The sequence below is a fragment of the Ceratotherium simum genome, chromosome 8, assembly GCF_057802395.1.
Source record: "Ceratotherium simum simum isolate JZ-2026a chromosome 8, ASM5780239v1, whole genome shotgun sequence".
Classification (NCBI taxonomy): domain Eukaryota; kingdom Metazoa; phylum Chordata; class Mammalia; order Perissodactyla; family Rhinocerotidae; genus Ceratotherium; species Ceratotherium simum.
In genome coordinates, this window is record NC_141907.1 from 1,785,088 (window position 1) to 1,806,457 (window position 21,370).

Here is a 21,370-nt window from a genome sequence, read left to right on the forward strand (position 1 = left end):
AACAGAAAACATAGCGTGCATTTCCCACAAATACACTGCTCTGACTGTAAAGCGCAGGCCCCTAAGTGATGACATCAGAATTGGCACAGAAATGGATGCTCTCCGTCTGTTTGCAGCTCAGCCTCTCCCTTGCCCTGCAAATGCCGATGGCACTGGGCTAGGCTGTGAGGTCCCACACTCTCCCCCAGCCACAAACAGAAATACAGCAAAGCCTAGGAAATGAGATGCGAGCCACCCGCTGAGTCACCCCCTACCAGAACGGGGCTAGGTTCTGCAAGCCATCTTCAGAGACAACACCCTTCTCGGGCCTCCCCTTTGCCCAGGGCCTGACAATGCTGATACATGTGAAGGAAGTCTCTCTGGGAGGGGCAGCCAGATCCGGCAGCAGGGAGGGAGGAGACCCAGTGCCTTCTGAATTCAGGGATGACACAGATGGGTGTGCTGGGTGAGCCAAGCCTGCTCTGACTCAGCACTGCCGAGCATCCTTCCCAGGACTTCCCGAGCCTGCTCAGTGCAAGGCACCCACAGGAGAGGGAGCTCGGTCCTGGCACAGCCTGTGTGGCCAGGCTTTCCGGAACGCTGGCTTTCCAGTAGCTCACCTCAGAGAGAAATGTGCTGCTCCAAGAGTGGCTCAGCCACTGAGTGACTCTGGGCACTCAGAGTTTATTTGCCGAAAACAAATCAGTTAGCAGCCTGGCTAGAAGTTAACACTAAAAGCCCGATCCCCTAGAACAGTGCCCATGCCCGGCACGGGGTTCCGGCAAAGTACCATAAGGATAGCAGCTCATTTCCCAGGTGAGCAGAGTGGGGAAATCGAGGCATGTGCTGGTGCTGCCCCCGCCTCTTACAGACCCCGGGGGCCGCAGGACCCAGGTGTGGGGTGACCACCCATCTTACTCTCCTACTGCGAGCCCTCCTGCAGTGCTCTGAGCCTCGGGGTTTGCTGATGCCCTGGTTGTATTTCTCCAGGTCTTTGTCATCTGTGTTAGTACCCCTCACCCTTAGCCACCGTCAGGGACCTGAGGGGACAACTGGGCTGTACACTGTCTATGCACATTGGGGCCCTGCAGACACAAACCCAGGCCTTTCCCCCAGCCCTGGGGCCTGGTTTAACCCCTGAGGGGCTCCCATCTGCCACTGCACTTCCAGGGTGTGGCCCCCCTCTGCCAGGTGGTCAAGGTACAGAGGGCTGGCCACCAGTCGGGTGTTGGGACCCTGGAAACCAGGAGAGACCCTGGGCAGGGCTCTAGACCCCCAGCCAACTGAGGCTGGGTTAACTCAACAGCCACAGCAGGAAGTCCTGTGTTTAGTATTGTCAGGGTTCCACAAAACACCCCACAGGGGTGTGCACCCTAGCAGACTCTACAAAGCTTGAAGGGTTCCTCTTCCAAGAAGCATGCATGCCCTGCAAGTTCCTCACGCTTCTCTTTGAGAAGGCCATTCGTCTCTTATCTGAACCCAGAATATTGACAGAAAGTTTCCAGATAAATATCACTCAGTAAAGCATTGTATTTACAAAGAATGTCCCCCACCAAGAGGGAAGACAAGGAAACTTAACCCCAGAAGTGGTTTGGGATGCAGACAAGAGAGCTCGTCACAGGGTGCATGGCTGAGTATGGTAATCACCCACCCATCTGGTAATCCTCATCCATCTGGACAGCATCACCCACCCACTGATCAATTCTTCCTCAAAGATGGAAAACATGAATTTATCCCATACCATCACTATACGTTCTTTGATGATGCCAAGAAATGCTGGCCTGGTCCTGCCCAGAGTCCCCTCCCCCATGCCAGGATTTCACCCCTTAGCACAGTCACCAGGGATCAACAAGAAAGTTATAACCTAGCAAGAAACACAAGTATTGATATTTTTGTTTCAAATGAAGACAACAACTATTCCAAAACGTTTCACCTTTTTAAAGTTAACTCTTTCTTGGAAAGGCTTTCCCTAAACAAAAGCAAAAAAAGTATCTCACCAACATCACAAAGGAGGACAGGCTGATACGCTGTCTTTCCCCTACAGTGTCACAGTCCAGATAATACTTAGAAATCCTCCACACTTTACATGAAGAAAAATCACAGCAGTATTTAAAAGAATGCCTTAAAGAAAATAAATGGAAATAGCAGTATTTGCATATGTCATTTTAATGTTAAACTATTGTATTATACATTGGGTATTTTTTTACTCAATTTAGGTAGTTATTAATGATTCAGATATCAAAACTTTTAAGTGTCATATAAGAATATAGTAAAGCATTTCCAAATGCTTTTTAGAGCTGCAAGAACAATGAATATTTTTGGCTTCAGAATATTTTCCACTGCATTGTAATGAACAAGAAGCTCAGTGTTCAGTTTTAAACCAAAGCTGGGATTAAATCAAGAATGCAGTTTGAATTGTATATCTATCTAAATACAAAAGTGAACAGAAATCCTCTCTGCAGGCAACCATCTCCAGAGACACATCCTCCCACAACCAACACTTAACACTGCAATTCTCCCAGGCTGGGAATCTTCCCAGGACTGATGTGTGCTCACTTGTGCCAAAATGTGTTAAATTAGATAGGAAGGGGAAGCATAAAATTCAATTCATAATCCGAGGCAAAAACGGAGCTTTGGTTTGAAAAATGAAAAGCTATTGGGGTAACCTAACATACCCCAGCCCTTCAAACAATTGAGACATTTAACTCCAAAGACAGATCTCAAACAAGGGACTGCCCAAGCTCAGACCTCAGGGCACTGCTGCAAGCGAACACCACAGCCAGACGCAAAGATCTCAGATGCAGATTCGTCTCGAGTCCAGGGATCAGAGACAAATAGACAACACGATGACAGAGGACAGTGAGGAAAAGGAGAGGACCAGATGAAACCTTATTCCCTCCCTTCTCCTAAAGCACACAGCTCTGGGCTGGAGCACTAGGATTGGTTCATTCACCAGCCCTCCACCTTGCCCTGGTCAGCCCCGCAGCTTGCCTTGGAAGGGCGGCTGCCTGCTGAAGAGGGAAACTGGGGACATGATTCTCAATTCCAGGGCATAACTTCAAGAGCAGTATCATTTTCCACTTTTAAAGGCTCTTCCCTAGACTGAAACAGGCAGGGCCACTGAAGTTAAGCAGCTATTGATGAACCAGTCCACAATTACTTTCCCTTCCCTTCCGCAATATGATACAGGAAGGCGATCCTGAAACAAGGCCTCTTCCACAGCCACGTCTGGAAAAAGGCATCCTGGAGCCCCAGGACCCCTGACAAAAGTGTGTTTGGAGACACCCAAATGTTACCTGACCTAGGATACATTTCCTGCCCGTGCTCACCATTTGTCATTGAAACAATAATGCTGCTACTCACCCCCAAAATGACCTTTTCACAAGTGGACTTGGTTTTTCCTAACTGGTGACACACGTCACACAAACAAAAAGCCACTCTTTGTACAGACATCCCATGCAGAGGCTGCCGCCTTCCCTGGCAACCTACACAGAGAGGCAGGCAGGCAGGACTGAGAATGGCCTTGGGGGGCCACAGCCAGGAGGGGGCTGGGCAGAAAGCGGCCAAGGGCAGGGAGGCCCCAAACTACATGCAGCGCCAGGAAGCACCAGGGTCGCACCGAGCCACCACCAAGTATCTCCTACACGACCGGGAGGTCGGGAGCAGGAGCGCGGCTGCACCAGGCAGGCAAGAACCCGAGTTCCCTCTGGGCGAGGCCAAGGCCCCAGGTATCCTAAGCCCTCAACCCAACACTCGGAGAACTCTCCGACCGCAAAGGCCACGAAGCACGAGCCCTTCCAGCCCCTGACATCTTCCCAGGACCTCAGGTGCCCGTCTTCCAAACGGACCTGCCGCCTCCCGGAAGGGGCGCATCAGGAGGGCACGGATTTAAGGAACCCCCTACCCTGAGAGACCACCCACGGTGGGGGAGGGAAGCTGGAAGGCCGGATCCAGAAAAGTAGTCAGCCTCGGGGGAGGGGTGGATTCCTTGGGTTGGTCAACGACATTGCGGCTTCGGATGTCCGAGGCGCCCAGACGCGGCGGCTGGCCCCGCTCGCGCCCTTGGTCGCCTCGGCGATCCCACCCGAGTTGCAAGCTGCGAACCAAGACCCCAGCGCCTGGGACCTCCCGCTGCGCCGGCCCCCAGCGTGCGGCCCCGGACGCCAAGGGTGCGTCCAGGACCCTGCGCCCGGCTCCGCGCACCGCCGCACCCCGACCCGCGCCGAGCGCGCCCGACCCCGCTCCGGCCGCAGCGGACACGAGCCCGGGGCGGGCGGCCGAGACGCAGCGCCCGCAGTGCGACTGGCGCAGCCGCCGAGGCGCGAGGCGCGCCGCCCGGACCCCGACCCCGCGGCCTAGGAGGGGCGCCGCGCCGGGGGTCCGCACCTCCGGCCCCGCTGAGGCTGCGGGTCCCGGGCGCGCTCCGCCCACCGGCCGGGCTGGGTACCTGTCCTGGATTCGAGAGCACGCGGGTGGGCACGGGACAAGGATGGGGACGCGAACTGGGCCGAGGTGCAGATCCGTCCTGGTTCGGAAAGGCAGGGCCAGGACCGTGGGATGGGGATCTGCTCTGGACACAGGGAAGGAGGGGTCTGTCCGCGACCCGGGGAGAGGGAAATGGGGGTCTCCTCCAGCACCTGGGGAAGTGGGGAGAGAGTCTGTTCCGGAGTGCGGAGGGAGGTTGGGAGGTACATTCCGGGCCCAGGATAATGGGGGGTGGGGGGCCAGAAGGGGAATGAGGGAGTCATCCCCCCTGTAGGCAGCAGGGATGGAAAGATCTTTCCCAGGACAAGTAGTAGGGGGTCTGTTTGGGGCTGTGGGTCTATGACCACGGGGTGTGAGCAGGGCACCACGCAGGACCGGGATGAGGAGGGAGAGGGGCCCGTCCTGGCCGCAGGCGGGGGGCAGTGCACCGGGCCCGAGGGTAAGAGCGGGAGGGTCGGTCCCGGAGCAGGCTTCGGAAAGGGCGGTGGGACCCGCAGCGGGGGCGAAGGTCTGTGCGAGCCGCGGAGCGGAGAGAGGGTGCCGGCGGCACGAGGGAGAGGGTCACGGCAGGGAAAGGGGTCCGCCTCGGCAGGGCGAGCCGGGCAGCTCACCTTGGGTTTGTACAGCCACTTTCGGAACCTGTTCATCATCGCCGCCCGCCCGGCCCCCGCGGCCCTCGCCTCCGCAGCGCTGCGCCCGGGCCCGGCTGCGGCGGGGGTGGACGCGGGGGCAGGGCGGCCGGGGCCCCGCGCAGGCGGCCGGCGCGAGCGGAGCCGGGGCGCCGGGTGGGCGCCGGGCAGGTGCGCGGCCCGGAGAGGCTCCGCGAGCAGCGCGCCGTGAGGACCAGCCGAGCGCAGCAGGCGGACAGGCGGACAGACGGACGGACAGACAGACAGTCAGACCGACGTGTGCACGGAGGCGCCGGCCCCTCGCCGCTCACTGACAGTCGGCGCCTCCGCCGCCACTGCCGCCCGCGCCGCACATGCGCCGAGGCGCCGCGAGCCCCCGGCCCGCCGCGAGCCGCGGAGGCTGCCCAATCCCGCCGCCGCGCCGCGCCCCGCCCCGCCCGAGGGCGATCCGGCGCGCCTGGCGGGGCCGGGGAACTACAAGTCCCGGCGGGCATAGCGGGGAGGCGGGGCCGTGGGCGCGGCGTCCTTGGCCGCGCCGCGGGCGCTGTGCATTCTGGGGGTTGTAGTCTTCCCGCCGATGGCGCCGGAGCGCGTAGCCGGTTGCTAGGTGACGACGCCCAAACGGCGCCCCCTGCCCGCGCGCCCTGCCTGGATGGTTGCTGAGGTCCTGGCGGAGCCGGAGTGAAGCGGGGGACCCTCTGTGATTCCCGAGACCCCCTTCCCGCTGGTCCTGGCAGCCTCTGTGGGGCGGGCGGAGGCGAGAAGGACGGTTCGGGAGCGCCCGCGGAGCCCGCTGACAGGTACGGGGAAGAGAAGCAGATGGGGCCCGACAGGGAGGAGGGCGAGGCGCCTTCCCTCGGCACTGGCACCTCCCGGGGTCTGCCGGCCAGCTCTCATCTTCCGTGCTTCCCGTCTTCTAGCTTTCGCTAACCACCTTTTTAGTCTTCTTCCCAGCTCCTTGATTAAAGTTAACGGTGATTTTTTTTTTTTATCGCCACAATAAACGGAGCTTTTTAAAAAGATACTCTCCCGTATTCACTAGTTCCCCCCGACGGTGCCCTAACTTGGATCCATAAAAACAATCACCAAATCTAAGAGCTTATTATGTGCCAAGCAGAGAGCTGAAAACTTTAAATTCCTATTGACAGCTGAAGAAACTGAGGCACAAAGAGGATGCGGTGCTCTGGCCGTAGGAGGGGGATCCGGAGCAAGGGCAGGTCTGCGCTCTCCCCCGCCCCCACCCAGCACCAATGCTCCGAGTGTTCTGAAATGTGTAGATTTAGGACACAGGCAAGGGAAGTAACGCCTCCCTTAATTTATTCTCTGCAGCTCCTGTTATCACTGGCTCAGGGGCCAGGTACTCAGATGGTGCTAGACGCCCTTGACCCCTCTATTCCCTTAAAGTCTGTGTTAGTCTGGGCACGGGGGCGTCTGCGAGTTCCCTGTGTGATGGTGGACGTCCATGTTCGCTTTTGAGTACTTGATTGATCTTCCCCGCTCCCCTCTAGCTGCCACCCAGTCACTGCTCCCCTAAAGAGCGAAACCCCTCCTGAGTTGCCTCTTGTCTCCAATTCCTTTCCATCTCTTCTCTCTTGAGCCCACTCCAATCAGATTTTCACCCAACTGCTCCTCCGAGGCTCTTCATCAAAGTCATCCTTGACCCTGATGTTGCTAAATCCAGTGATTGGGGCTCAGCTCCATCTCTTCTGTGACCTGTCAGCAGCAGGTGGCCCAGCTGAGTGTTCCCCTCCTGGACACACCATCCTCACTTGGCTGGAATAGATCACACTCTCCTCCTCTCCTCCCGTGGCTGCTCCTTCTCAGTCTCCTCGGCTGGTGCCTCCTCTGCTCCTCAATCTCCTAACACTTGAGCCCCAGAAGTCCTGAAAAAAATCCCAACATCATAGTGGCCCAAACAAGATTATCCATGTTTCCGTAAAGGAGGTCCCTGGGGAGGCAACACTGGGGGGTTTGACAGCCCCAAAAAGTCCTGAGCGACCTGGGCTCTTCTAGCTTGCCCTTCTGCTGTTTTTAACATATTTCCTCACGGTCCAGGATGACAGTCTAAGTTTCTGCCATCACCTCCTGAGTCCAGGCAGCAGGACGGAGAAAAGAAGGGCATGCTCCTCCCTTTCAGGGAGACCTTCCAAAAGTCTCACCCCTGTCACTTCTTGGCATACCCAGCTGCCAGGGAGGCTGGGAAATGTCATCTTTCAGTTGGGCAGCAATAGGCCCAACTAAAAACAAGGGTTCTGATACTCAGGAGCAAAGGGAGAGTGGAGATTGAAGAGCAACCAGCAAACCTGCCACGTGGGTGTGTACTTTAAGCACACGCCATCAGAGCATGACTTGGCAGAAATCCTTGGGAAGCTATCTTTAATCAGAATTAAAAGCCAGGAAAAGAATGTTTTTCAGTTAACACACATTTGGGATCCATGTTAATGAAGCCTCTCTGGTGATTGAGAGTGTGAGCTGGTTTGTGTCTGATGGAATCTGGATCACCTCCTGTGATCTCCCTTCTGTCTCTAAAGGATTTGCTGAGAAAGGAGAAGCTTTGGTCCAGCCCACCTTCAAGGTTTCCTTAAGTATGAGACAGTCAAGTCCTGATTAGTGGAGTTAAAATCAATATAAAAAAAATCAATAAGCTTGGGAATTAAATCCCACTTCCCACATATATGGTTTTACATCATTAAAATAAAGCTGAGATGCTGAAAGCATGCGTCAGAATTAGATGCATGTAATACCTATTTCCCACCCAAAGATGTGCTTGTTTTTGTGAAGTTTATAGCTAATTTCAGGGGGAATGCAGGATAAAAGTGTCTCTTTTCCTGGTGTCCTCCCTCACGGCAGGCTGCTCTGTGCCAGGTGTAGGGGTGCAGAGCCCTGGCCCTGAGGAGCCCTCAGGCCGGAAAGTGAGCTGGAGTTGCAGGGAAGGATGGTTCCAGCCCAGCTGGGCTCTGCAGGGGCCCCACTCTCTCCACCCCACGGCCCTCAACAACCCCCCTCTGCATCTTCCACTTGGGGCATCCAGTCATTGCTTCCGGGCTGTTCCATCCAGGCCCACCCTGGATTAGGGGCAGGCTTAAATGGTTCTCTTGCTCGTCCTTGACTTGCTCTTCACCAAAGGCCCTTGGATCATCCTCTCTTCAGAATGTTCCAGCCCCAGGACAGGAGGGGAAAGCAGGGAAGCCATCTGCCCTGGGAGTAGCTCCCACTGTACACACGCAGACCATCCACTCCTCCCTCCCACATCGGGTGCAAGAGGGAGCCCTTTCCCTGGACGTAGATCTGGTTCATCCAGGCAGAGCGTGTCCAGAGCAGATGCAGGAAGGCAGTGTTGAGAGCCAGAGCCACATCTCAGGACAGCCCCACAATGTGTCAGCCATGAGGGGATGGGCAGGCAAGAAAAACCTCTATCCTTAACGTTGTTTCTGTAAAAATAGACCTTTTATGTAGATTTATTCTTTTCCTTGTGAGCCCTGGAATGTATGAATGTTATTTTCCTTGATTATGTTGACATGGGTGCCTCTTTCATGCAGTTATGGCTCATCCTGAGATGTTATCGGGGATCAGGCAGAGTGGGTGGTGGGAGGACTTTAGAACCCAGTCTGGGCCTCAGGGACCCCCACAGGCAGAAAATCCCCCTTAGGGATGGGGATCCTGACCCCCCCACCCCAACTCCCGGCTCAACATGGGTTGTGTTGTCTTCCACATTTACTTGCTTAGTAAATATTATTGCAGCATCTATTATTTTCCAATTAAATGAGACAATAAAACTGAACTCTGTTGAACTATAGGATATGTGGAAGCAAAGGCTTAAAAAAATACAAGTATGATCTTTGAGTAGGTCTATCTTTGGATGTCAAAGATGTCTTTCAGATTCATACTAGGAGCACCATTTAGGGTACTTAATCCTTTTGTACATTTTTACATTCCGTCATTCATTCCACAGACATTTCTGCTGCACTTTCTGGGTTCCGGCTCTGGGGTTAGGGCCAGGGACTCGGAGGTGATAACGCAGGGCCTACACCAGGTGCTCACAGTGGTGTAATGGAAGTTTGGGTGACTTCAGAGGAGGCACGGAGAAGGGAAGAGCTAAGGGAGGAGGAAGGATGCCTTCACAGGTGGTGACATTTGAATCGGGTGTTGACGGATGCCTAGGAGCTCACCAGGTAAAGGAGAAGGAACGGTATTTGAGATTCAGGAGATGCATGTGAAGGGGCTTCTGAGCCAGTGAGAAGCCTGAGTGGACACAGCTGGGGTGTGGGAGGGGAGGGAGGAGGAGGGCCCCAGGGACGGTGATCTTAGACTGTGAAGGGGTAGGACATGCTAAGGAAGCCCCACTGGGTTCCTGCAGCAGCCAAGAACTTGGAGGGGGTTGCTAGTGATGGATGGAGTGGAAGGAGTTCCCCCCGACCTGAGACCACTCCTCCCACACCTTCCCCACCTCAGAGGGTGGCACCACCACCCACCCCACCCACCCGAGGCTCAGCCAAAAGCCGTGGGTCCTCCTGCCCATCCTGCACACTGTCCAGTCTGTCAGGAAGACCCTCTTGGGTGGACAAGGGCTGCGCTATGGGGAAGGTGGCGGGCCAGGTCTGGGAGACCTGGTGATTGGGTTAATGGCCAGTTGGTACAGCCAGCCTGGGTGAGCCTCATCTGGAAATGTCCCTAGGCCTCTCAGACACGAGGCCTCTTTCCCTGAGTGCTCAGTAAAACCCACTCGGGGACATGCCAGGTGCAGGGCTCCTCTGGGAACCCTCAGCCCCTGTATCCTGGTGCCCTCGGCCTGCTACACACTGTCTCCTTCCTGGAAATTCTTCTGCTTCCCAGTCCCATGTCTGCCCCTCGCTTGGCTCGCTCCCCAGGGAAGGGTGCAGGGCCTTCCCCCTCTGCCGATGTCACCATTCTACCCAGGTTGGAGATGGGCCCAGAGTTCCTGTTGGGGAGCCCGAGGCTACTCTGCACTCCTGTCCCATCCTACACGACCTGCTTCCTCCCTCCCTGGAGAGAAAAGCGTTCTGGGTGCTCAGGGGCCCTGCCATCAGAAAAACCACATCCTTCAATTCTGGGGAAATCTCTTGCATTATTTGTCTCTTCTCTTTCTGGAACCCCTGTTAATTAGAATTTGGACCTTTTGGAGTGGTTCTCTAATTTTCTTGGTGTTTTTCTCCTACTTTCTGTAACTTCATCTTTTTCTGCTCTCTGGGAGATTTCCTCAACTTTATCTTCCGCCTCTTCTATTTATAGCTTTAGTTCTGCTGTCATATTTTAATTTCCAAGAACTCTTTATTTTCCTCCAAATGTTCCTTGTTTCTTGGATACCGTGTGTGTCTACCTCTCGGAGGTGGGATAGTTGTTTGTCTCCAGGTTTTTCCTGCCTTGACATTGTCTGCTTTCTCCCACTTGCTGCCCTGCTGGTTTCTGGTGCAGGGTTTTGTGTCAGAGGCTCTCTGAAGTGTCTGGTGGCATTTGGCCCTCATTCTCTTTAAAGTGATGGGGGGACCGGGATGGGCTGGGATTGATCCTCTTGCTGGGGACCCTCAGTGTCAGTGTAGCTTCTGTTTTTTCACTCAGTCTCCAGCCTGGAGGGTCTAGGTGTGGGGGCTGCTATCCAGAGCCATTCCAGCTTGGTGGGGAGTGGAAGAGAGGTGCCCCTGCTGCCCCAGGGCACCAGCAGCCTGGCTTTGTCAATGGCTGGTGCCTAGGAAGGCCAGCAGTGTGGTGGCCCAGAGGAGCTGCTCAATCAGCCTGGAACAAGAGAAGGGGATGGGAAGGGAGCCGTGGCGGGCCTGGCCACCTCCCTAGGAGGGCAATTTTGGGGTCACATGTTAGAACAAGTCCCTGGGGTCTGAGCCCCACCCCAAGCAGCTTTTCCAAGGTCTCCTAGAGAGGGGGAGGGCAGGAGACCGGCTTGGGCAAGCCGGTCTCCTCAAGCTGGTGTGTTTCTGGAAAGTTTAGTGCCCATACGAGGCCTGGCTACTTATCTGCTATGCATCCTCTCTGGGTGTTGGTTCCCTCACCTTTGAAATGGGGGTGTTGAGCCTGGTGACCCGAGGATTCTTCTTGCCCAACCTTTTGTGATTAGGTCACCCTGTCGCAGGACCTGCCGCCCCATCTGGGCAAGGCTTGCTGAGTAAGCAGTCACTGAACCCCCGCTGGGCTGAGGGATGTTCAGAGGCCGGCTCATGGGGTGCCTCCACTCTCTGGCCTGGGCCCCCTCCGTGGTCATCCCCACCCGTGCACAGCTGTAGGGCTTGTGGGGTATGTGGCGGCAGCTATGGAGCCTCCAGGCACAGGACATAGAGGGCTGGGACTGGGTGAGTGGGGGGCCTGGGGGTTGCCTCCCCAAAGCCAGCCTGCACCCCCAGGCAGCAGAGGCCTGCAGGGACACAGTCCAAGAAGTAGGCCCAGGGTTACCCCAACCAGGGCCCCCTTCCACTGAACATTTGTCACCTCGAGAGGTCCTGGGCTCCCTGCTGGACCTCCTGTCACTGTTGGTGAGGGTCCTGCAGCTGTATCTACCACCTGCCAAGCTGAGAGCCCAGAGGTCATGGAGGGTGTGACCTGTAATGGTTTGCTTTTAGGGTCCCACCCTGGGAAGATGGCCTACTACAGAAAATGCATTGAAACTGTGATTGAGCAACTGGACAAATTTAAACCTGAGAAGGACAGTCCTGAGCAGTTCCTGGAGGCTGCGTCCACCTCCCTGCAGGTAGGGTCAGGGTGGCAGCTCGAGGCTCGCCGAGTCAGTGACACCTGTCATGTAGCTGTGTACTTTCTAGTACACAGCATCACACTCATTCCTCACAGCTGCTTCCCCTCCTACACGAGGAGAGGCCTGCAGCGCAATTCCCAGCTATCCAAAGGGTGGACGTCCTAAATTTCACTCAGTGTCACAATGGTGGCTGGCAGTGTGTTCACAGGAACCGCGGGGATGGGACCCCCTCTCTGCCTCCGGAGGCGTTCCTGGCCTCCTGAAGGTGCATCAGACTACTCTTGTGAAAAGGACATTGGCACCGTAACTCGGGGTATGTCCACATGGTTGCACCGTCCTCAGCTGAAAACAGACAAGAGTCAGCCTCGACTGGCACCCGGGGTGTCTCTGTGCCCCAGGGTGTGGCTGTGCTGCGGTCAGCATGGCCTGGGCTGTAACTCATTCTGTGCTTGTGTTTATCCACTGACCGGCCTCCAACAGAGAGGCAGGGGCGGACCAGGCAGTGAGGCCCATGGGAGCCCCCCACCTCCCTCATCTTCCCACCCGCCGCTGGAAGAAATAAGAGCCCCACCCTCCAGCTACCAGCTCTTGTCCCCATGCCCCAGGGTAGTCCCTGTCCCTTCCTCCCTCCTACAGCCCACCCCATTTCAAATACACACAGAGAGACTGCTGGGCTGAAGTCCCCAAGCCTGGGGAGGGCTCAGGTCTGTCCTTGCCACCTCAGCAGCCCTCGGAGGCCTCCCTCTTGTCTGGGGCTCTGACCCCTGTCCATCCAGCATGGCGGGCAGGTGCCCAGGGAGCAGGAGCTTGCATTGCAGGGGTCCCACCTTCAGGACTTTGGGGTGTGGGGCCCCGTTGGATGGGGCCTTCAGAAGAGGCCAAGTCCGCCCAGGGAAATCTACGCGATTGTCCCACGGCCTACTGCCCACCAACACTGCCCTCTGCTGGGGAGAAAACCCGCACTGCTGGAGGGAGGGGCTATTGTACAGATGCATTAATTACAGATGTCCCACTGTTGCTTTTACCTGCTCAGCTGTGGCCTCTGCTGGGCCCCCAGGACACAGACCAACCCACTTCCCTTGCGTGGGGTGGGGGCTTTTCCTCCTTCAATAGCCGCCTTGTGGTGCAGCTGTCCTGCGGGAGGGGCCAGGGCACTGAGCCGTGCTCGAAAAGGCAGACGGGGTTCCAGAAAACAAAGCCTCCCCCACAAGACAAAGCTTGGGACCACTTACCGAGTCCCTTCTTCCCAGTTTCTTCCAGGAAAAGATGTCTCTGCCAGCTGGAGCCTGGCAGTCAGCAAGGGCTGGGCGGGGGCTGCACTCCTGCGGCTGTACCCACCCCCTACACCTCTGCCCCTGCCCCAGCTCTTTCTCTGAGACCCTAAGCATTTGGGGGAAATGATGAAAACGGCCAAGGGCCAGGCCCATCCGCAATCCTTGTCTTCCCCAGCCAGCTGGAAACCCCTTGTGCAGCTCAGCCCACCGCATTCCTGCCTGGCCTGCCCCTTCCCCAGGGCCGGCCTGCACCCACCCCTTTGGCTGCTCAAGGGCGTGACCTTAGCAGTTCCCTCTGTCTGTCCCGCCTCTGTGAGTCTTTCCCATCAGCCACAACTGCTGTTGTTTCTCTCCTCCTAAAACAAAAAGACCTCTCAACTCCAATCCCCGCATCTCCGCAGCTCTCACCTCCCATTCCCAATGAGACTTCTCGGTGCCTTCACTCTCTGTCTTCAGCTCCCCCTGAGCCCCACCAAGGCTTTCCTCCACCACTCAGCAAAAATAGTAAAGTTCGTGTCTTTATTTCTCGATAATAACCATTGCAGAAAGTTGGGTTTGTTACAACAAATAGTTTGAAGACTTTTTTCCCCACAACCAATGGGTTATTAATGGTAAATGAGTCCTAGTTTTCACCTGGGGAGCGGTGGTGTCTGTGTGCACTTCTGTGAGGAGGGATCCTGTTACACCAACTCGACCCCCCAAACTCGCAGCACCCTGACTCTTCCAGGGGGCCGGCCTGGCCTCTTTGAGAGAGGCAGCTTCTTTTTCAGATGTGCTGGTCCTTTCAGATCCTTTCACAAGTCCATCATAAGTCCAGGCAGGATGGTGCACTGGAAAGTGACCCACTTTGGACAACACATTTATCTCCAGCTGTCAGGAAATTGGTGCAATATACTGCTCTTGTCAGGGCAAGGCTCAAGATTGCCACCTGGCAGAAAATTATACAGCACATAACCCGACTGGCAGAGAGTCTAGTGAAGGGCAGGGTTGTGGGTTCAATTGTCCCCAAAAAAGATATATTGAAGTCCTAACCCCCAGTTACCCTCAATGTAACTTATTTGGAAACACCATCTTTGCAGATATAATTAAGTTAAGAATCTTGAGATAAGATCATCCTTGACTGAGGATGGGCCCCAAATCCAATGACTAGTGTACTTATAAGAAGAGGGAAATTTGGACACAGACACAGAGGGGAGAGTGCCCTGTGACAACACAGACACACAGGAAGAGGGCCGTGTGACGACAGAGGCAGAGACGGGAACGATGCATGTGTGAGCCGGGGACCCCAGGGGATGCCGGCACCACAGCAGGTGGAGAAGCACAGCGTGGACTCTCCTCTGATCCCTCAAGAAGGAACCAACCCTGTGACACCTCAGTTTGGACTTCTGGCCTCCAGGACTGTGAGAAAATACATTTCTGTTGTTTTTAGACACCAGGTTTGTGGTAATTTGTAACAGCAGCCCTGGAAGCTCCTACAGACAGGTAGCCTCCTAGGGGAAGCCAAGGACAGAGGGGCTGGGTTGGGACACCCAGATTGCTGCAGAAATGCTGGGCTCTGGGGACCAGGTGGCCAGGTGAGGCCTGGCCCGCAGCAGGGGGAAAGGCCAAGGAGTGGTGGGTTTGGGGCAGAGTGTGGTGGCTCCCCCTCCAGACTGAAGTCCGGGGACCCCCACACACAGAGCAGCCTCCCAGCCCTCTGATGGGACTTCCCGCGGCGTCAGTCCTGGAGGGCACTTCTCCACGGAGAACACCTGTCACTGGGAGAAGATTTTGGTCTATAGATCAGAAAGGGATCCATTCGCCACTGAGAGAAGGTTCTCCATATCCCCACTGTGCACACGGGGGCACTAAGATGTGGGGAGTCGAGCCTTCCAGATGCCAGTCTCCGGAGCAGTTCTAGAAAAATGGAAGTGGTCTGGTCTGACGGCTGGGAACGGCTCTGAGGACCCGGCTGGCAGGTAGACAGCAGCCTGGAGGTGGAGAAAGGAGGAGGGCAGGGGGGCACCCGCAACAAGGCACGCTGCCAGCCAGCACGGGGCCCAGGTTCTCCTGTGCGCCCTGGCCAGGCCCTCAGGGAGGGAAACAGAGTCAGGAATGAGCAGGAGCTCCCCACCTGCCTCCCCTCCTCCCAGAGCACTCCCAGAGCCCCTCCAGGCTGACCAGCTTGGGCTCCAGGACAAACAGGTTGAGCACAGGAACGTCCAGAGAATCAACACGGCCTGCGGGACAGAGGTGGGGACGTGATGGGCACAGCAGGCAGCTTGGGGCGTCCAGAAAGTCCGTGAGGTCAAGCAGGCTTCAGAGAAGGGTCTGGCTTTAAGAGTGATTCCCTGGGGGTGGGGGGTGGGGATGAGGGGGACCAGGCAGAGGGACCTGCATGAGCCCGGACTGTGGTGTCCTGACCTGCAGCCAAGAGTGAGTCGTTGGTCCAGGTGCTGTGTGGGCAGAACCTTGAACCCCAGGCCAGGAGATCTGGGCCACTCAGCAAACCACGGGCGAGGGCAGGCGGGCAGGCAGGTTCTGAGCAGGGGAATGAAAAGGTCAGTGCAGGGCTGGCAGGAGAGGTGCCAGCGCAGCGGCTGGTCAGTCAGACAGTCCAGGGTGAGGCAGGGGTGGGGAAAGGCCCAGCTCAGCACCGGCCCCCAGCTGGAGGGAAAGGGGCTTGTGCAAGATGTTCGGGGAAAGCAGGGGCCTGGCTGGGGGGGGCCGGGGGCCTGGAAACACCAGCCCAGGTCCTTGTACAGAGGCAGCAGTGGCCAGGTGCCAGAACGCCTTGTTCTTACTTTCCTAGTCAGTAGTTTCGGAGAAAACTTGGTCTTGGGAAATATTTTTTATTTTAATATTCTTTTTAAATACCTGATGTATTGACATCAAAGATCCAAGATCCAAAAGGTTCAACACGGTGTCCAGTGGAGGTCTCCCTCCCGCACGGGCCCTCCCAGGGGACCAGCAGAGACCAGTGCCCTGCGGCTCCTTCCAGAGACTGTCCAGGCCTGTCTTGCATAGATATTCGATCTGGCAACAATTATGTTTAAATTATATAAATTTTGTATACAAAAATTACGTATAATGATATATAAGTTATACATAGTTTTTATATATAATTTTTAAATGTTTACAAGATGGTGGCCCATTGTCACCTAGTCCTGCACTTTTGTTTTCCCTTAAGGTGTCACGGGGATTGTTCCATATTCTTATCTTACAGCTGTAGGCATCCCCTTGCCTGGCCGCGCTGTATCATCGTAACCATCCTCTGCCGATGGGCTCGTAGTTGTTTCCAATCTTTTGCTGTCACAAACCACCATGGGACTGCCTGGCCATTGTCCCTCTGCACCTGGGCGAGTGCACCCACGGTCAAGTCCCAGAAAACACAGATTCTTGTGATTTCAATAGAGATTGCCAGTTGACTCTCCATGGAGATCTATGTATCGACACTCTCCCTGGAAGGTAGGGGTGTTTGTCCCCCTATAGCCTGGGTTATAGGATGCTAGCAAACAGTTTTATCTTTGCACTTGGTGTAGTTATAATCAGCATTTCTCTTATTCTATTTTCATGAGTTTTGAAGCAATATATATTTCTTTTTCTGAACTATCTGCTTGGACCTGCATCTGCTAGGAAACAGTGTTTGGCTATAACAAAATCCAGAAAAGCAGTAGCTTAAAGAAATTAAAGGTATCTTTTCTGACATAAGAAGCAATGTAAGGTGGGTTCAGCAGCTCCATGGTGCATTAGGAATGCATTCTCCTTCCACTCTGCTTAGCCATCCTGAGAAAGTACCTTTGCCTTGTAGTCACAAAATGGCTCCCCTACCTCCAGCATTGCATCTATATCCCAAGTGAGAAGAGGAGAAAGGCAAACAGCATAAGGCAGGTGCCAGCTGAATCTGCCTAACTTTCAAGGAGCTTTTTTGGAGGCCACACATAGCAATTTGCCATTAAATCTCATTGAGTAAAGGCATGTGCCACATGGCTCCATCAGCAAAGGGACTAGAAAGTTTTAGCAGGGCACATCACCACCACTGAGGTGGCATTTTTCTGTTAGGCAGGAGGAAAGGGAGAAGGGATTGTGTGGACATCCAGCAGCCTCAATTTCCTTTGCCTACTTTTCTAACTGACTTCGGTCTTTGCATCAGTGATTAGCAGGAGCCCCTAGGTATTGGCAATATGAATGACAAATTCTGTGCGGTGATTAAATCAGCCTCTAGGCCCCTTCCCGCCCTGGACCCTGGTCTAGCTCCGCCCTAACCCTGTGGTTCCGCAGAGAAGCTGAGTCTGGGAACTCTGAGTGACTCCTGCAGGAGGCAGCCAGTGACTGTGAAAACCCGGCAGGCTTCAGGCCTCTGGTTCCCTTGCTCCTTCCCAGGACTGCCCATGAGACTGTTATCCGAGTGTTTGCTGCTCTCCCTGGGTCTGGTCTGGGTCTCTGGACTCAGGATCCCTGAACTGGACAAGGGCCAAGATCATATCACAAGCCAGAAGCTGCTTAGGCCACTGCAGCCCTCTGGCCTTGGTGACTGAGGCTAGCCCATAGTCAGGGGCCGGCTCCAGTACCTGGGCCTTCCCAGTGCAGTTCAGGCCTCACCCTGCCTCCTCTGGGAGAGCCCACCCAGCCCAGGCCCAGCAACCCTCTGCTGGCCCAGCCAGAAGGACCTGGTCTAGAGCTCAGTGCTCAGTGCCCTCTGACCCATGTCACCTCTGGGCCTCAGTCTCCTCTCTGTGACTGGCTGGGCTGACCTTCCCTGGTGGCGAGGACCTGCTGGCCATGGGCCCAGCCTGGCACGTGGGCCAGGGTGTCATTTACTGCTTGGCTCTGCGTCCTCCAGGACCCCTGGGCTCACTGCAGCCCTGCCTGACCTCCTTGCCTGGGGACTGATGGCATCAGGGACTGCAGCCACAGGCTCAAGGCTCTGACCTTATTAAAAAATACATACTCACACTTCCCAAACGCAGACGTAATTAATGAGAAGTGGAGTTGCTGTTGTCTGAGCCTTGGAGGCAGAGGAGGTGGTGTCCTGCAAAGTCACGCACCCTCAGCTCAGGTGCGCTGACTCGGCGTCCTCGGTGCCAGCCCTGCTGACTCACTGCTTTCTGACCTGCCTGCTCGGGGCCCCCTGGGCTTCCTTTGACAAAATGTAGCAAGTTAAAAGAGGGAACTGGGGCTGGGCTGGGGCTGGTGTCCTCCGGCGTGGGTGCAGCCCAGAGGTCAGAGCAACCTGAGAGGAAACCGAGGCAGAAGCCTGGTTGCTGGGACCAGGCTGACCCTGAGTAAGAGCCCTCCACCCCTTGTGCTCCAAGGGGAGGAGCCCCAACTCTGTGCCCAGCCTGTACTCACGGGATGCGCTGGGTTCCCATGACCTCCCATGGAGGCAGGGCGTTGGTTCCCTCTCTCCTGAGCACCCAGGTGACATTCTAACAGGGAGGGGGCAATAAACCACCAGTGTGTGCTGCCAGCCGAGGGGGCTAGGCAATGTCTGACCGTAAGGGGTGGTCAGGGACACCTCCTGGGCCAGGTAACATCTGAGCAAAGACTCAACGGACGTGGGGGAGCAAGTGTGCAGGGAAGAGTGTTGCAGACAGGGGGAACAGCCAGCACGGAGGCCTTGAGGAGACATCCTGTATGTTGGAAAAATAGAGGGAGGCCAGTGTGGGTGGAGTGGAGCCAGGGTCAGGTGGGCCAGGGAGCTGGGCCAGCCCACACAGGGCCTCGCCGGCCATTGTAAGGACTTTTCTTCTGGAAGGTTCTGAGGGAGGATGGACATGATCTGACTTCCATTTTACAAGAATCTCGTGGCGGCCGGGTTGGCAATAGACTGAGGAGAGGCAGGAGGAGAAGCCCGAGCGCAGCTGGATGCCCCAGCAGATCAATGGGATGTGGGGTGAGAGATAGAATGGTGTCACAAAGGACTCCACGGGTTCAGTCTGAAGAGCTGGGAGCAGGGGTTGCATTTCCTGAGTTGGGAAGGCTGGGAGGGGCAGGTCTGGGCGAAGCCCAGGAGGTCAGCCTCAGACACGTTCTCGCTGAGACGGCTGCCAGATATGAGAGTGGGGAGTGGAGCAGGAGCGGACAGAGCTGCTGGAGTTCAAGGAGGCTGGCCGGGCGCACACCTGGAAGCAGCTCGTTTGCAGCCTTGATGCAGGGTGAGGTCACCCGGGGGGTGATGTAGATAATGGAGAAATGAGGTCGGAGGACTGGACCCTGAGACCCTCTAACACGCAGAGGTCAAGAAGATGAGGAGGAGCCTGCCGCGGAGCCTGAGGGCAAGGGTGGTCAGTAGGAGAACATTACTACCCCTGTGTCGGTGGGGGTTGGTTCCAGCCGGAGCCCAGAAGCCAGTCCAGGCCCTCGGAGGAGCAAGGGCTTTAATGCACGAGTCTTGTGCTCAAAGCCGTGGGCAGGGCTGCGGAATCAATGTCTGGGGATGCCCCGGCTTTCCAAGCGTGCCGTGCCTTGACGCGCTCCAGCAAGTCCCGGGTCAGGACAGCAGGGAGCCGCCGTAGCACAGCTGCCCGCCGCCCGTGGCTGGCGTCTACCACCACTGATGAGGGAGCAAGAGGGGCGTCATCTCCCTTGCCCCTCCAATCTCTCCTGTAAGTGTATCTCGTTAGCAGAACCAAGCTGTGCCCAGAAGCCTGGAGGCAGAGCCGACTGAAGAACAGCTCTCGGGCTTCCAGCCCCTGTGGTACGGGGGGCCTGGAAGGGAGTGGGAAGAACACTGTCTGCCAAGACAGTATCCAGAGAGGCCCACTCCCACGTGCAGAGACCGAGGCTCCACAAGGTCTTCCGGCTTGTCCAGGATCCCTCAGGTGACCTCATTACTCTCTTGTTTTCTTAGCATGAAAACAGGGGAAGGAATCACAAAGGAAAAGATAGATTTGACCTCAAAAAATGTTTTACACAAAGTTAAAAGTCAAATTAGAAACTCATGACAAATAACTTATCACATTAATGACCCTGTTAATTGCCTTAATATATAAAGAGCTCATATAAATGATTAAGAAAAATACTGTCCCAATTCAAAAAGTCAGCCAAGAACATAAATTGATAATTCACAGAAGAGAAATACAAATAAATGTCCAGTAAATGTATGAAAATTTAACTGATAATAAAAAATCCAAAATAAAATGACGAGATACCAAAATTTATCAAATAGATGGGGAAAAATAATTTTTTTAAATGACGCTGCTGGTGAGAGTTTATTTTGATGCGTTTTATATCTATTGGGATCCTGGTCTACCTTTGCGTTCTATAGTGTGTTAACTACTTTGTCATCTCATTATAAGTTTTCCAGGAACATCATTGTAGTGGCTGATCAACCTCATCCATGATGTGGAGAGATTGTATTAGACAATGAGTCCCTGTGGTTGACATCTGGGTTGTTACCATTTTCCTCCCTGCACGTACCCTTGCCCTGAACGTCTTGTATGTGGCTATTTTCTACATTTTGGATGGTTGACTTAGATTCCCAGAAGTACAATTACTAAATCAAAGGGTATGGAAAATATAAGGTTCTTGAAACAGATTTCCAATTGCTTTCCGGAAGGACCCACAGCATCCCTTGTGATGTGTGAGTTTTCAGCCTTTCTCCTTGCTGTGCTGGCAACATTGGAGGTTCTTTTTTTCTTCTTATTTTCAACACCTGAATTATTTTTTTGGATAGGTAATACATGACACACACAGGTTACAAACTCTGAAATGTTCCAGAGGGTAAATGGGGAAAAGTCAGTCTCCTCAAGCCCCGTTCCTTCCCCAGAGAAAACACCTCTCTTGCAGTTAGTTACCTGGGGAGTTCCGTCTGGCTTTGTACGTTTCACAAGCTCTCCTAGAGATTTGCCTTGCTTGTCCTTTTTTTTAAAAAAATTTTGGAGTTTTTTTTTTAATCATTAATTTGGAAACCTTTATAGGAGCTTGCTCTCTTTTTTTATTGTGATAAAATACACATGACATAAAATTTACCATCTTAACCATTCTTCAGCGCACAGTTCAGTGGCATTAAGTGCATTCACATTGATGTGAAACCTTCACCACCATCTGTCTCCAGAACTTGTCATCATCTTCCCAAACTGAAACTCTGTCCTCATTAAACACCAACTCCCCATTCCCGTCCCTCCCCAGCCCCGGCACCTGCCATCTGCTTTCTGTCTCTGTGAATTTGACTCCTCTAGGAACGTCATACAAGTGGAATCACACAGGATTTGTCCTTTGTGTAGTTCTTTTTAATGCCTCGTCACTTTCCATATTTATTTGTGTCTTTGCCTCCAACTCGCTGTCACTGCCCAGGAGAACCT

At 54.8% G+C, this 21,370-nt stretch overlaps 2 protein-coding genes across 2 annotated transcripts in view; one reads left to right on the forward strand and one right to left on the reverse strand.

Annotated features, from left to right (window-relative positions):
* ZFYVE28 (zinc finger FYVE-type containing 28) overlaps window positions 1-5,374 on the reverse strand; it is a 126,861-nt gene extending 121,487 nt beyond the window's left edge. The window contains exon 1 of the mRNA XM_014788912.2: window positions 5,076-5,374. Within this exon, the coding sequence (XP_014644398.1) occupies window positions 5,076-5,114 (39 nt within the window). The 5' untranslated portion in view covers window positions 5,115-5,374. The remainder of the gene's footprint in view (window positions 1-5,075) is intronic.
* A 6,199-nt stretch (window positions 5,375-11,573) lies between these two features.
* Window positions 11,574-21,370, forward strand: part of CFAP99 (cilia and flagella associated protein 99) — a 41,535-nt gene continuing 31,738 nt past the window's right edge. The window contains exon 1 of the mRNA XM_087434811.1: window positions 11,574-11,808. Coding sequence (XP_087290937.1) covers window positions 11,647-11,808 — 162 coding nt within the window. The 5' untranslated portion in view covers window positions 11,574-11,646. The remainder of the gene's footprint in view (window positions 11,809-21,370) is intronic.